General features: G+C 48.1%; 1 protein-coding gene across 1 annotated transcript; it reads right to left on the reverse strand.

The window, feature by feature from the left end:
* Positions 1-20: 20 nt before the first annotated feature.
* On the reverse strand, positions 21-13175 carry LOC102264976 (2-acylglycerol O-acyltransferase 2). Its single transcript, XM_070383162.1, is given in 11 exon segments — positions 21-106; positions 109-174; positions 1694-1705; positions 1708-1786; positions 1788-1853; positions 1856-1895; positions 2521-2695; positions 3005-3140; positions 3142-3174; positions 7706-7884; positions 13085-13175. Coding segments are annotated over 11 exon segments (963 nt in total).
* Between the last annotated feature and the right edge of the window lie 3429 nt (positions 13176-16604).

Below are 16604 nucleotides of genomic sequence, written 5' to 3' on the forward strand. Positions count from 1 at the left end.
CCCCTCCTCTGGGGAGGCGCTCAGCAGATCTCCAAGTGTTGGTCTCTGGGGACGTTGTACTTGAGCTTGTGGGCTTCGAAGAGGTTTTCCAGCTCCTTCATGTAGCATGGTGCAGCCTGTCCACCTCCTCCTGAGAGGGATGAGGTGTCTTCTGCACCTTGATGGGCTTCCCCACTGCAAGACACAGATGGTGAGTGGTGGCTCAGAGCAGGAACCACTGAAGGCACAGGGACCTTGGTGGGTTCCCACTACAGTGGTCATCTGAGCAGATAAGCACTCTTTCCCCTCCCTTTCAATTCTATTTTGGGTCATAGATTCTGAAATGTTAGGTCAACTTCAAGATTCTGATATATCAACAATACAGCCAGCTGGCATTTTTATGTCATTATCTCTTATGTCATCCTAACAATCCTATGGGGATAGAACCTGCTATTATTCTTGTTTGACTGCTGAGGAAATGAGGCTCAGGGAGGTTAAATAACTTGTTCAAGGTCACATAGCCAGGAAAAATCAGTGCCAGGTTGTATGTAGCTCTGGGGATGTGCTCTTAGCCTCAGGAACAGGTGGGTCTGGGAGTCTCAGATGCCATGTCGGAAGTGCCTGTATGGCTGGGAGGAGGTGGCCCACATCGTCCTTCTTCCCCCCTCCCTCCATGCTGGCCTGCAGTGCCCTGTTCCAGAGAGGACATGGGAGATCCATCCAGCCATCTCATCCTCTGTCATCCCCTCTCCTCCTGGCTCCCTCCCAGCATCAGGCTCAAAGTCCAGAAAGTCAATGAGTCAACTGCTGTCATGTCTTATTCTCTTGGGAATGGTCTGGAAGCAATCCAACACTGATAAATGGACTGGTTGGATCTCCTTCAGTCAAGACTCTCAAATAGTACCACACACAACAGTTCAAAAGAAAGTCAGCCTGGTAGAGGGGGGTGCCATCCAAGTCTGTACACAGGAAAAATGGCTGGGTAAGTGGTTGAAGAAATGTCTCTGTTTTGCCATTGGAAACCTAGTTGGAATTTCAAGGCTGCAAAGCAAATGAGATGATCAAATAGCTGAAAAGATGGTGTTAAGTCCATGCCCATTCTTCATTTTCTGAATGCTGAGAAAAATTCAACTCTCAGGCTCTTTCTTCACCCATAGCAAAGAAAGTTTGCTAGATTGCTATTCAACTACACATAATTGAGTAACAGACTTGAATGCCCCTTCCAAATAGTTGTATTCACCTTCTCCAATAAGCCTTATAAGACCCTGTGGTCAGAATTAAACTCTCCTTCTCTGGTGCAATAAGAAGTCAAACACCCTGATCAAACCTCTACTTTTGTTACAAAGGCCAGGGTGATCTTTTGGAAGTGATTTATCTTCTCTGGGTCTGTGTTTGCAATCAATAAAATGGGGATGAGTGTCCCTCCTCAAAAGTTGTTGGGAAAACTAAGCTGCTGCATGTGAGGAGCCAGTGCAGTGCCTGACACACTGCAGGGACTCAGTGATCAGTAGTGGCTACTGGTCTTTTGCCCTGTTACTCTTCTCATTCTGGACTGCCTTCATCAGGGTTACTTGCCTGTGTGTCTGTTTCACACTCTAGAACTTGTGCTCCACAAAGTCAAGGGTGTACTGCTCTATGTCCATGTCCCCTTGCAGCATAAGCCCAGGCCTTTTGCTCAATAGCCCTTCCCCTCCCAGCCCGGGTCTAGGCTCACCCACAGTGGTGATGGGCGGTGGTAGGGCATAAGACCAAAGCTGCCATGGAAGACTCCACAGCCATAGAAGAGCAGGATGGAGCCTCTTAGTGCTCTTGTGAAGTCAGTCCTGGAACCAGCGCAACCAGGTGCCAGGAGAGTTCTCAACCTGGTCAAATAGATGTCATTCTCCCCAAAGGAGAAGATCGGCACCAGATCTGCCCTAGAGGGAGACAGGAGAGAGGATGTGTGGAGGGGCAAGAAGGCACAAGCTGGTCACCTAGCCTCCTGAAGGGACCCAGTGAGCAGGAACTGGAGGAGAGGACAGAGCCCTGGGACAAAAGTAGGAGGCCTCGGGTGTGTCCCAGACCTGCCACAGCCTTGCGACCTGGCCTGTCTCAGGGCCACTGTCAGGCTGTTGTAACATGACAGGGAGTCCAGAATGCTGCAAAGAGTCCTCCTACATAGAAAATATCTGCAAACTTTCTGGAAAAATCTCTTCTGCCCCAGCTAGTTTTGTATTCTTCATAGATGCTTAAAGATAGGAGAACAGCTCTAAGCTATGTCCCAAACTTTATTGTCCCAAATTCCCTAGGTCTCAGATGTAATGCAAACTTTCAGCAATATGACCTTTGACACTTATTCCCTTTAATCACCAAATTCCTTCTAGAATCTTCTCTGGGTATTTGTGAATGAGACAAAACATTGATCACCAACACAGAATCTTCACTGTCAATGGATTGAGACTCTCCCTGCCAAAATGGGATCTGTATTCATCTGTGCTGTCTTCCCAACAAAACACAATCCTTGCCAATCTCCAGTTGAACCCAGAGCCCTCTTCCCAATACCCATGCATCAGGGCAAGCCTGATGAAGCCCTTGCGGTTCCGCAGCACCAGCTTGTAGCCTCCAGGCCTGGCATCCAGTGCCTCCTGGACGCCCCCAACAATGATGGCCAGCAGGTTGCCACCTCCTTCCCTGCTCAGAATGTGAGCAGCACTCTCCTTGTCTGCTGGGACCAGCCCTGGGGAGAGAGAAAGGTGGTTAGGTATGGGGTGAAGGGGCAGGGACCATGTGCAGAGATGTGGGCTGGGCTCCACTCCAATTCCCAACTGTGAATTCCCTGAGGACTAGGACTGAGCCCTTCAGGTCTTCCCAACTGAGTGGATCACCGAGCACAGAGCTGTGGGAAGTGTTTCCTTGAATCTAGCTTCCTTCTCCACTACACATTCACTTGGAAGAAGTACAGAACTGTTGACAGCCCTCTGTAAAATCCCTCCTCCATGCCTGCAGCCCTCACCCAACTGGGTTACCCAGGGTTGGGAAAACTCACCCCCTGACATGATGTAATCCCTGAAGAAAGGAGTCCAGAACCACAAGTTCAGCATCATCAGATGTGGGCGGATGCCAGGGAACAGTGAGGAAAACCCGGTGCTCTCTGTGCACAGGTTGGTAAAAGCTCCAACAGAACCTGATCCCATGAGGGTGGGCAGTCTTGACCAGCTGCAGGGACAGCACCCTGCTGAATCAGAACTGTACCTCATACCCTCCCCCATTCTGAGGGTGATCTTGGGTAGGTCGAGCCTCCAGTCTTGACCAGCTGCAGGTGAGAATCTCAGGTCTGTGAGTTCCCTGGAATTACCAAGACTACAGGACAGGATAATCATAATTGTCATAGTTCATATACCATCAAGGGCCACACACAAGGCTGCCACTCAAACAGCCCTGTTCTAACAATATTCCCTATGAGAAAACTCAGCACTTAGGACCTGGGAGTGAGAATTCGCTAGCTATATCAGGGTGGTTGAAAGAGTTTGCAGACCTGGAGGTTGGCCTTAGTCCTGTTTACCCCTCCGTACAATTCAAGTGTCTCCCTGATGGCTCTCTGTTCCCCCTATGTCAGACCTTCATTACCATCTGTCCACCTCTTCCCCTGGCTATTGGCAGCTCTCCCCAGGTCTGGTTGGTCCTGCGGCACAGAGGGTGCACCAGAAACCACCAGACATTGTAGAAGGAGTGGAAGAGGAGAGCTGTGCATCACCAGCAGCTTCCAGGCAAAGTGGGATGAGGACAGAGGGGGCAGAACTGAGTTAACAGATGCTGCTCCTGGACGTCCCTGGAGGTCCAGTGGTTAAGAACCTGCTTGCCAATGCAGGGGACATGCGTTCGATTCCTGGTCCGGGAAGATTCCACATGCTGTGATGCAACTAAGCCTGTGTGCCACAACTACTGAGCTCACAAGTCACACCCACAGAAGCCCACGTGCCTAGAGCCCATGCTGCACAACAAGAGAGAAACCCAATGAGAAAGCCACTGCAATGAGAAACTCACACACCGCAATGAACAGTAATCCCCACTATCCGCAACTAGAGAAAGCCCACACAGAGCAACAAAGACTCAGCACAGCCAAAAACAAAATAATTTTAAAAACAAACTGCTGCTCCCACCAGTTACTGGACAGGCTTCAATGTGCAAAGATAACTGCCAGTGATTCTGTGTGTGACCAACCCCTTCCCCACTCTGCCAGGAAATGCAGGGCCCACCCTTTACAGAGCCCTGGGCTCTGGGAGGCACAGCCTTTAGAGTCAGAGGCCCTGAGGCCCCTGACCCAAGCCCTAAGCCCCTGGCAAGACTACCCAGACCTTGTAATTTGCGCTTCGAGGCGCGGGCAGTCCATTCCACTCAGGTTCAGCTTTGGCACCGTGAAAGATCATCTAGGTAACAAGCTGAAATTTTAAGCATTGGCCCTGAGGATTCTTGTTACCTTCAGGCCCCAGAGGCCTGGCCGCCCATCTCAGAGCAGGGACCCAAGAGATAGCATTGGAGGTGGACCCAAGGGACAGCATTGGAGTCTGAGCCTGTCTGCCCTACCGCAACTGAGCAGTCCCAGTTTGTCCTGTCCTTGACCTGGACTTGATCTCTGCAAACTCCCTCCCCCACTCTGCCCTCTGGCTCCCCTTGACCGTTTGCAGAAAGTCTGAGGGGACCTTAGGTGGAGTTACCATTGCTTCACAGATAAAGGCAAATTTCTTTCACTCATGCAGTGGGAATTTATTGAATGTGAAATTAAGGACAAGCAGAGATATTTCTGGTTATTCTCACCTGGAAAGGTGTTCCTTAGGAACCCATCTCAGTATGTTTCTTTAAAAACATACCTGACTCCCCATACTGAAGTACTTTATGAATTCTCTTTCTCAGCTAGTGGGAAAATCATTTTGTTACAACCCCCTTAAAGGCAATGAAGCAATATCTATCACTATTAAAATGGAAAAATGTAACTGACCTTTTAAGCCAGCAATTCCACTGCCAAGGAATTCAGCTACAGAACTTCTCACACTTGTGCAAAACAGCATCTGAACAAGATTATTAACTGAAGTTTGTTTGTTTTTTTCCCTTTGGTAATACCAAAACTTGGCATCCAGTCAAATGTCCATCAACAGAGCCTATTTAGACAAATTATGAAATACTTTCTTGTGGGCCACTGTATAGCCATAGGGACATGCAATGCAACTCTTCCTGTCCTGATAGGGGAAGATGGCCACGATCACTCATCAGGTGGAAAAGCAAAGGGCAAGACCATGTATGCAGAATGTCACCAGCTGGGACAGGGGGAACAGCAGATGGAGACAGGTCCTCCTGGGGGAATATGCCTGATTCTCCACCACTAGCTCTTCAGGAAGCCCAAATGTTGCACTTAGAAAGATCCAAGGCTCAGAAATATAATAGTTTCCCAACTTTGCTTGAAATTCCCCCAATAGACCCTAGCTCATAAAATCAGTAAGAGGTGACGGCAGCTCAGAAACAGAGGCTCATTTGACACAGAGTACAGAGGCTTATGAATGGGTGGGAGCTCCAGTCGAGGGTGGACTCCTTGCCTGGGACCCCCTACTTCCTAGCCATCGTAAGATCCCTTCCAGCCCTGTGCTGTAGAATTGTGTGGAAGAATTGGAGGGTCTCCTGAGAAGTGCAGGGGTCCAGAATCTGGGGCCATAGCCTCACCCCTGCAGGCTCCAGGCCCGGACAAGCAAGTCAAAGTGCTCATCATCCCGCCCTCTGCTGGCCACTAGGTGGCATTGCCCGCCTTCTGTAGGCAGTAATGCCAAAGGCCTGTTGTAGGCAAGAGTCTGCCCACTGTGCAGGTAGAATTTCTGCAAGTGTCCAGTGTCCCACCACTGTCAGTAGTGTCAGGGTTTAGAAATCCTCTGTGGGGCAGAAGCAGGAGAATAGTGGATAAGACAGGCACAGAATCATTTTCTGCAACTGGCAGAAACTCCAGGTGCAAAGGAGGCCCTTTGGAGGCCCCAGGATGGCAGGAAGACAGCCCACTGGAGAGCTTTCAGTTGAAGACTTCATTTCTGTGGAATAGCCTGCACTGGGCTCCCTTACATGTGCGTGCTAAGTCGCTTCCGTCGTGTCTGACTGTTTGCGACCCCGTGGACTGGAGCCCACCAAGCTCCTCTGTACATGGGATTCTTCAGGCAAAAATACTGAAGTGAGCTGCCATGCTCTCCTACAGGCATCTTTCCAACTCAAGGACTGAACCCATGTCTTTTGCATTTCCTGCATTGGCAGTCGGGTTCTTTACCACTAGCGCCACCTGGGAAGCCCACTGGTCTCCCTTATCTTATCCCTAAAAACCTCTCCAACTTCATCCCCAGTGTACCTTCTGCTTTAGCCACACTAATGCTCAGAAACCATGCCTTGGTCAGCTTCTGGGCCTGCACTTGCGCTGTGCCCTTCGCAGGCCACCTTTCCTTCCCTGCTGGACTTGGGATTCAGCTCACAGTGTGGAGTGAGACCACAGGGACAGGATCCACAAAAAGAGCCAGAAAGCTCTACTTGAGGCCAGAAACTGCTTATGGCTTTTCCTTGGCTTGGTGGCTGAAGTCACAACACTTCCCCACGGAAACTCTGGCTTTTCTGGCACAGAAGAGTAATCCCTGGTCTGGGAAGAAGACAGAGAGAGATGGGAATTCATAATCTCAAAGTTGAGAGGTTCTGGGGTGAGGATGAGGGACTCTGCCTGCGGCAGCCCCATGGTTCCTCTAAGGCCCCAGCAAACCCTACTAGCTTCTGCTGACAAGGTCCCGGGAGGGCACCTTGCCGAGGAAGCAGATATGGGGTCTGGGAAGACCACCCCCCAACCTGGTCCCTTCAGGTCAGCTCAGCACTGTCCACTCACTCTCCTGTTTCCAGAGGAGGCCCACCTGTCCCTACTGGCACCTCTCTGTGTCCCTATAGCCTTCCCCATTCTATCTGGTCAATAAATCATCCTCGCCCAGTTGCTTACATCTAAGACTTTAGTCTGTCTGGGATTCAGGAAAGGAGTCAAAGGTCAGTTCACTCAAATCAAGGATCCTGTTCCACTCAGGCCTGAACTTTGGGTCCAGGGTCAAGTGTCCAAATGGCCATCAAGTGCCCTGACCAGAAAGTCAGAGATTCAGAAGAACTCAGGTGTCAGGGATTGGTGTGATCACTGGATACATTTGTAAATGTATCCAGGATACATTCAGAATGCAACAAGTCCTTGTCCAAGTATGCATAATGTACCAGAGTGAGAGGCAGGTTAGAGAACCTAGAACAAGTTCCTTGTCCTCTCCCCGGTCCCTCTAAACTGACAATGGACAAACTTTAAACCAGTAGAAGAACTTTGTATGTGATCTTGATCACATCCTGTCCCTTTCTAGGGGTGAGTCTCCTCATCTTATGAAGTGTGGGGCTAGATGATCTCTTAGAACCTTATTACCTGCACCCCTAAGCATGGCTGCTGAGGGCTTAACATCTGTAAGATACCTAACGTGTGCCACAATATATGGCTCACAGAGCTCCTTCAAATTCTGTTCATTCATCCATCTTCACAGTGGCCCTACATCCTGGCCAGACAGAAGCTGACTCCTTCCCGGGCCACAGAGTGGTGGAAGCCCAGCTCCTGCCTCCCAGCCCAGTATTTTGTCCACTGCACAGAGGACCACACTTGCCATGGACATGTCTGGCACTGCAGTCCTGACCACATCCCAGCCACCCCATTACTCACCGAGATGGGGAAATAGTCCTTCATGTACCTCCATATGACGCAGCGCCTGAAGGCCTCAATGCGCCTGCCCCCCTGCCACGGCTTGGATAGATCCAGGTACCACCAGACTGCATATAGGACACTGAAGATCCAGAATCTTGTGAACAGGAGGCCTATGAAGACAGCAATGCAGATCTGGGCTGGGAAGGGAAGCATGAAGATGAGTGGTCAGAGGAATGAAGGAACAAGCTCTCCTCCTACAACTAACAGCACTGTCCTGTCCAGCCCTCACCGAGGAGAAAGGCATGAGACTCTCTAGACTTCAAGGAGGAAAGAATGCAGCCTGTCCAGTGTCACACTGGGAGCCTGGATTTGAAGCCAGGTAAAATCTTATGGATGGAGGAGCCTGGAAGGCTGCAGTCCATGGGGTCACTGAGGGTCGGATACAACTGAGCATCTTCAATTTTCACTTTTCACTTGCATGCATTGGAGAAGGAAATAGCAACCCACTCCAGTGTTCTTGCCTGGAGAATCCCAGGGACAGGGGAGCCTGGTGGGCTGCCGTCTGTGGGGTCACACACAGTTGACATGACTGAAGTGACTTAGCAGCAGTTAGCAGACCCAACTCCACACTAAGTTTTCCCCACTGTACCAGGCTGCTTACTCGTTCCAGTTTTGCCCCTCCACCCCATCTCTGTCCAGTTAAGTAGTCTGTATTCACTGGGTGCTCAATAAATGCCTGGGAGAGAAGTGACTAGATTAATACTTTCTAGTGTACACCCTTCAGGACCCCAAAGAAAAAGGAGACATGCTTTCTGCCCAGCCCTCTCTCTGCACACTCTCTGCCCATCTGTCTATTTATAAATCCAGCCAGATCCCCCTTCTAATTAAAGTCCTTCCATGACTTTCTCATAACTTTAAAAACAGCCCATGTAGCTCAGCCTGGCATTCAGATTCTGCATAGCTGGCTGATCCCCATCTTGCTCCAGCCTCATTCACCCATATGGACCCTATACTCTGGCCACATGAAATTGTTCAGTGTATCTACATGAGAGATGGAGTTCCTTCAGTCTCTTAGCTTTTGTTCATGCTGTTTCCTCTGAGCACCGTGTGCTTTGCTGCTGAAGGAGAGAGGAAGGAAGGGGCCAACCCGTGGCTGGCCCATGGGTCAGGGATGCAGCATGGCTATAACCTGGTCAAGTGAGGAAATACCTTCTTACCAACAATTCCCAGTCCCTTGCTGCAGGCTAACCCTGGCTTCATCTCAGGGTCGGGAGGTCTGAGGGGCTGACTCTAACCGGATGCCAATGGAGCATCATTCTCAGAGAATATTTCTCCTGCCCCATCCCATTCCTTCCACTCAATACCATGCACTCACACTGTTAAAATGTCAGCCTCCAGTTGTACTGAATGTGAAAGTAGAGTAGACTGGGTCTGTCATTCCTGGCCGGCTTCCAGGAAGAGGGGACTTTTGACCCAATCTGAATAGTAGTAAAATTCATAAACCAGAGAAAATAGGTTGGTGCTCACAGAACATTGAACACCTATAATGTGCATTGGTGGTTCAGTCTGAACAACAGACAAATTCCTGCCTTCACGGAGCTGACTTTCCACAGTATTGTGTTTAGGGTGCTTTGTTTTGTTTTTAAATTTCTATGATGGTAAAATATATATAACTTATACTTTGCATCTGAACCACTTTTAAGTGTACAGTTCATTCACACTGACCATCATGATTATCCATTTTCAGAACTCTTTTCATTTTCCCCAAACTGAACCCCTATACTCATTAAACAAAAACTCCCATATCTCCCTCCCCTGCTGCTGCTGCTGCTGCTAAGTTGCTTCAGTCGTGTCCGACTCTGTGCAACCCCATAGATGGCAACCTACCAGGATCCTCCGTCCCTGGGATTCTCCAGGCAAGAACACTGGAGTGGGTTGCCATTTCCTTCTCCAGTGCATGAAAATGAAAAGTGAAAGTAAAGTCACTCAGTCGTACCTGACTCTTCGAGACCCCATGGACTGTGGTCCACCAGGCTCCTCCGTCCATGGGATTTACCAGGACTCTCTACCTTGGGGCAAAATCAAAGGTCTACATGGGTTGCTCCCACTTTCAGAAAACCACCTCTAGGGACTTCCAGTCTACATGGGTTGCTCCCTAGAGGTGTTTTCTGAAAGTAGGAGCAACCCACGTAGACCTTTGATTTTGCCCCAAGGTAGAGTGTCCTAACTGACGTTCTTTATAATTTTCTTTCACATTAAATATTTGCACTTAAAAAAAAACAACTTAAAAATCTAAGTCAACCACCAAGCCATTCTTGTCTCCAGGCATCTGCCTCTTCCCTCCAGATCTGCAAGTATCCTTCCATCCTCCATACATGAGCATCTACCAGCGTGGACATGTTCTTTTTCATGAAAATGGTGGCATTTTATTCCTACTCTTCTACAACTTTCCCATTCAAGATTTTTATTAAAAAAATATTTAAGGCAAACAAAAAAGTGATCAACCCACAATGAGTGTAGAAGCAACCTAAATGGCCATCAGTCCACGGATGGATGAAAGGATGGAAAATGTTGCAAATAACACAATGGAATATTATTCAGTCATCAAAAGGAAGGGATTTCTGGAACACCAACAAGGATGAATCTTGAGGATGTTGTGCGAAGTGAGATAGAGCCAGTCACACATATCCACACAAATCCTTTCTGATTCCTCTTTTGTGAGGTTCGTAGACCAATCGAATTAATAGAGATAGAAAAGAGAATGCTGATTGGCAGGGGCTAGGGGAGGGAGATATGGGAGTTTTTGTTTAATGAGCACAGAGGTTCAGTTTGGGGAAAATGAAAAGAGTTCTGAAAATGGATAATCATGATGGTCAATGAGAATGAACTGTACACTTAAAAGTGGTTCAGATGCAAAGTATACCTTATATATATTTTACCACCACACCTTCCAATGCAGGGGGAGTGTGAGTTCAATCTCTGGTCAGGGAGCTAAGATTCCACATGCCTCGGGCTAAAAATCCAAAAAACTTAAAACAGAAGCAATATTGTAACAAATTCAATAAAGACTTCAAATGGTCCATATTAAAAAAAATAAAATAAAACGTAAGAAAACTGCTTATAGAGAATAAAACTGAGTTGTTAACTGTGGCTCCCTGGAGGGAATTCCCTGGCAGTCCAGTGGTTAGGACTCTGTGCTTTTACTGCTGCTTTCATATAAGCCTTGCTGCTAGGGGCCAAAAAAAAAAAATATATATATATATATATATAGTGGCTCCCTAGAGGGTAGGATTTGGGGAAGTCTTTCACTTGTGGGATACACATTCTGTTTGGATGTGTTACAACAGCAAGGGCTGGTTTTTGCAACTAACGTAGCATATTAAGATTAGGAAAAACCCACTCAAGAGGCCCTTGCACTTAGAAGGAACTCCCCACCATCTTCATCACCCTTAACTCCTGTCAGCTGGCAAAACCAAACTTGGGGATCTTTTCTGTCCCTAAGGAAGGGAAACCTCTACCCTACCCTCATAACACCAAGAAAAATGTAAAACCCCACTTTACAGAGGCCCAGAGAGGGTATGCAAATTGGCTGAGCTCACGTAGCAAATTAGTCAGATGGGACAAGACATTCATCAACAAATGTTCATGGACACCAACTCTTCTGGGAGCTGGAGATTCAGCTGAGAACAAGACCAACTGTTTGAAGGGAGCTTACCTTCCTGTGTGAGTGTGTGAGCTACAGAGGAGAGGAAAAGAAACAGGAAACAAGTAACCAACTGGAAAGTATTTGTTTCTGGGCCCTGAGTCCTTGGTGACACGTCCTTGTTAAACTTTCTGGCTACTTCTTTGCCCCTGCCCCAAATGCCTGCTCTGTGTCCAGTGTGAACCAGCTGTTCACTGTAGGCCAGCATTTACTGGCCCACTGGAAGCCCTTATTTTTCCTGCCAGCCTATAAATCCTGCCTGTGGACCCATCTTTTGAGTGTCTTTGGAAGGGGTCCCTTCTCTCCACACCCACTGGAAGCCTCCCTAGATCTAGGTAAGTAATCTTTATTTTAAGAGCCAGATTGAAAATATTTTGTATTTTTGTGACTCTATGGGGCAACTTGAAGGATATTACATAGGCCCGTAATCATTTAAATTATGTAAGAATTTAAAATGTAAAAATTATTCTTGGGCTGTACAAGTGCAAAAAAACAGTGGGCTGGATTTGACCCTTGCCACATAAACTGGGGACCCCTGATATAGCTTGGCATCAGGCACTCAGCTTCCCCCTATATATACTCCCTGCCATCAGTCCATCCCCCGTACTCCAGACACAGCAGATCCATAGGCTTCAAGCACTGGGACCTGTACTGCACAGGCTGAACCGTGCTCTTCCCGTTCCTAAACATTCCTGGGGCTCCCCTTTTTCCCCAGGATAAGGGACAAGGTACAAGCTCCTGCTCCCGGCACCAGCTGGCCCAGATCTCTCTTCTCAACTGTCCTCGCTCTAGCTCCAGGCCAAGGGCTGCTGGACCTCCCTGTGCTCTTCCTGATGTTCCCAGGTCCTGGGCTGAGCTGGGGGTCGATGAGGGCAGACAGACACACTGGTGTTGGCAAAGCTCCACCAAGGCCAGGTGAGCAAGATGTCCCTCACCCCCCCCCCCACCCCCACCCTGTGATCCTCAGGCATCAGCCTACCTGCTTCTGGGCCCCCAGGACCCTTCGTCCAGGAGCCAAGGGACTTGTCCCCTGCCCTGGGGTACCCCTCCTTTCCCTGCTCCACACCCCCTCCCACATCTCAGTCCTCTCTCAACCCTCTGCCTCCTTCCCTTTCATCCTTTGGCAGCACAGGAGCCCAGACCTACAGCCTTGCACATCTAAGGCACTCAGCTTCCCTGTTCATCTGTGTAATGGGGGTAACTAGGTGCCTGGAGAATCCCAGGGACAGGGGAGCCTGGTGGGCTGCCGTCTATGGGTCGCACAGAGTCAGACACGACTGAAGCGACTTAGCAGTAGCAGTAGCAGGGACATTTAAAATGTCCCAACAACCTTTAGAGCAGAGATACAAGTCAGTCATCAAGGATGCCAGCGGTAAGGAACTGGGTTTCTTGCTTTCCTGGGGATAAATGCTTTAGCTGCAAAATTTGGGGGAGGTTCTAAGGGAGAACATGGAGTATATACATGGTACCCGCGTGTGTGTGTGTGTGCATGCATGTTTGTGTGAGTGTGTGAAATGGCTATTGACCATTTCAGAGCCTGTACAGAGTATGTCCATATTTTAACCCCAGTCTAGTAGGGTCTGTCCACAGGCTGAACACTAGCCCTGGGGGGAACCGTTCGTAACTAGTACGGTGCCAGCAGATGAGATGAAGAATCCCATGGTCTCTTGTTCCCCCAGCACAGCCCATCTTACCCAGGACCGCAAAGGAGAAAATCCACTGCAGAACCACAAAGGTCTGCAATCTGCGCTCCCACGGCACGGACAAGGGTGCGAACTTCACCATGCTGTCTCCTCAGTTGATTCCACAGGTTTCTCTGAGCTCTGCTGTGGTCTGAGGCACCTACTGGTTTTGTTGCTGCCGGAGGTTGAGTAAGCATTAGTCTGGGAGGAGGGTGCCCCACCCACCCCGGCCCAGCCTAATGCCTCCCTGCCCTCACCCTGGCAGGAATCTGTTTCCTAGGAGAAACCTTTGAACCCACCTGCCCTGGAGTCAGCTAAAGGAAGGAGGAACAGAAGGACATTTGCCTCCTCAGGCGATACCTTATCTGCCAGATATCTTTCTCTTTTTGCTTGAATCTGGCCCAACACTTGACAGTCAAGCACTGAGTACAGGGCAGTTCTGTCCTCCTCACATCTACCCAGTGACTTGGCTGCAGTAGCTGTCTCCCCTCTTCTGCCATGTCCGCTGTTCCCCTCCACAAATACACAGTAACAGCTCCTGTGCTGTGGAAGTGCCCCTGACAAGTTCACCAGTGGCCTCCACGCTGCTGAATCCAGTGGTCAATTCTCAGCTCTCATTTTGACCTCTCAGCGGCCTCAGACACAGCTGGTCCCTCCCTCCTCCTTGAAACCACTTGGCCTGTGGACACCACATTCTCCTGGTTTCCCTTCTGCCCCTCTGGCTGCTCCTGGGTCTCCACGGTGGCTCTTTTTCCTCACCAGGCTAAGTGTTTGAGGGGCCTCCTGCCCACTCTGTGCCTGGACCCTCCCTCCTCTCTCCCGCAGAGACCTCATCCAGGCTCACGGCCTTGGAGTCTGTCTACAGGACAAGCACTTCCAAACTGCATCTTCAGCCTGACCTCCCCTTGTGCTCCAGACTTGACTATGTAAGTAGGTTCTTGACATCCTCCCTAGTAGTCTGCTCAGTCTCCTTCACAGCCTGTCTAGACTGAACTTGATCTTCCCTCTCCTGCCCAGGCCAGCTTTTCCTCTGCTCTTTGACATCTCCGGAAAGGGGACTCCAGTGACCTGGTTACACAGGCCAAAACCTTAGCGTCACTCTAGACTTTTTCTGTCCCTCTCCATTCACCTCTCATAGTCGGTTCTCCTAAATCTCTTCCTTTAAATGTGCACTTTGAACTGAAATATATCAAACATACAGGAAAAGGCACAAGTCCTAAGTGTAGGAGTGATACATTGTCCCAGAGTGAACACACTGGTGTGATCTCCATTCTGATGGACAAGTAGGACCTGACCAGCACCTATGCTCTTGCCTGTCACTCCTCTCTTCCCCAAACCTCATACCAGCCTCGTCTGCTCTGAAATTTACAAGTGAGTCTCACACAAAATATTCTTTTGAGACTGGTTCTTTGGCTCAAGATTATATTTCAAGAATCATCCAAATTGTGTGTATTTGTAGTGTTTTTTCTCATTGGTATGTAAGACTTCACTGGGTGAATATACCACAGTTCATCTGCTGGGGGCATGCAGGGTATTGCCTGAGTCTGGCTATTATGAACTGTACTGCTGTGGGCATTCTTTTCTGTTTTTTCCAATTTTTTTCTTTAGGAAAAGATTGACATACATCATTGTTCAAGTTTAAGGTATACAGCATGATGGTTTGATTTAGATACATTATGAATGATTACAATAGATTTAGTTAGCATCTGTTGTCTCACATAGTACAAAAAAAAAAAAAAAAAGGGATAGAAAATCTCCTTTTGATGAGAATTCTGATCTACAGTCTTCACAGCTCTTTTATGTATCACACAGCAGGTGAGGTGTGCACATTAATATACATTTGTGTTGAGTATGTGCCTGGAAATAGAACAGCTGGGTCTTTTTGTATAAAGTCACATATTTCCCAAAGTGATTGTACAAATTTATACCCACAAGCTTCACAAGCAATTCCAGCTGCTTCACATCTTCCTCAGCATTTAACCCTTTGTAGTGAGGACGTGGGGACACTTGTCGTGCTCACAGTGGCTTCCTCTGTGCCTAAGGAGGCTGAGCACATTTTAAAATATTCATTGGCCATTTGAATATCATTTTATCACAGGTTCACCCATGAGACTTCTGTTGATTTAAATATCTCTTGTACGGGAAAGCTACACCCACAACCAGCCTCTTTGATCATCTCTGATACCAGGGTCCTCACTGGTCTCTGTCTCTGTGTCCTTTCTCCCTCTCAACAGCCAGAGGGACTGCTGGGTCAAAGGGTGTGTGACTGCAGGAGCTGGGGAGCAGTAGTGCCAGGCTTTTCCCAAAACGGCAGCACCAGTTTACACCCTCACCAGGAATGTATCTGAGATCAGCTGGATGCTGGCCTCGTGGTGTGGTCAGACTTATTATTGTTTGCTAGTGTTGGGCTGTTTGCCAGCTAAGGTTGGGATCTTGCATTTCCTGAATACGCATGTTGCACATGGCTTTAGTCATAGTAATTTCCTTTTCTTTGAAAAGCTCATTCTTGATTTTCATCCATTCCTCTGCAGTGTTTTTTTGTGCTTTTTTTTTTTAATGATAGAAACTAAATAAATGGAACAATTTATTCCATCTTCATGATTACAGGCATTAAGGGCAGGGTGAGTAAACAAGGGAAATAAAGCTAACTCTTTTCTCCTCATCCCCTCATTCAACTAGATGCAGCATTTTGGCATTTTTATTACATACAGGTTGACTTAATTCATTGACTTACGTTAAAAACTGGCAGCAGCAAATCTTTGTAATTTAGGATCTTCCTCCATAGTCTCTCCAAGGATTTGAACTCTTGAACTACACCATGAGCTCTGAAATGGTGTTCACCACAGCATTCACAAAGCTTTCACATCTTAATATGAGATCTGACAACCCTTGTAAGGTTGTCGTTGTTGTTCGGTTACTAAGTCTCATCCAACTCTTAGCAAACCCATGGACTGCAGCACATTGGGCTTCCCTGTCCTTCACTATCTCCTGGAGTTTGCTCAAATTTGTGTCCATTGAGTGGTGATGCTATCGAACTTTCCTCTTGCCTTCAATCTTTCCTAGCATCAAGGTCTTTTCCAATGAGTCACTGTTTCCACATTTTCTATATCTACCATGAAGTGATGGGACCATGAAGTGACGGGACCATCAAGTGATTTGCCATGAAGTCATAGTAAAAAGATGACAAAGTAACAGGATGTGTGCTCATCTTCTCCTGTGTGTCAATTACAAATTGGCACCTGCCAAGAGCATTTGCTAGCTACTGAACAACAACAAAAACATTTGCCATCTGTGTCTGCGGAGATTGAACCCTATGCTGCTGCAGCCGCTGACCTTCAACATCCACTGAGGGGAGTTCAGGGTGGCGAGTGAGGCATTCTCTGCTCTAGGGAAACTGATGGAGTAGATCTTTAGATTGTTGGATGTTTTCAGGAACTGATTTCATGATCCCAATCCTTGCCTCTCTTCATATTTAGAAAATCACTCAATCCCTTCATGGTGACATTGGCTCCTCGTGACTAGCAGAAAACCT

This window comes from Bos mutus, chromosome 15 (assembly GCF_027580195.1).
Source record: "Bos mutus isolate GX-2022 chromosome 15, NWIPB_WYAK_1.1, whole genome shotgun sequence".
Taxonomy (NCBI): Eukaryota; Metazoa; Chordata; class Mammalia; order Artiodactyla; family Bovidae; genus Bos; species Bos mutus.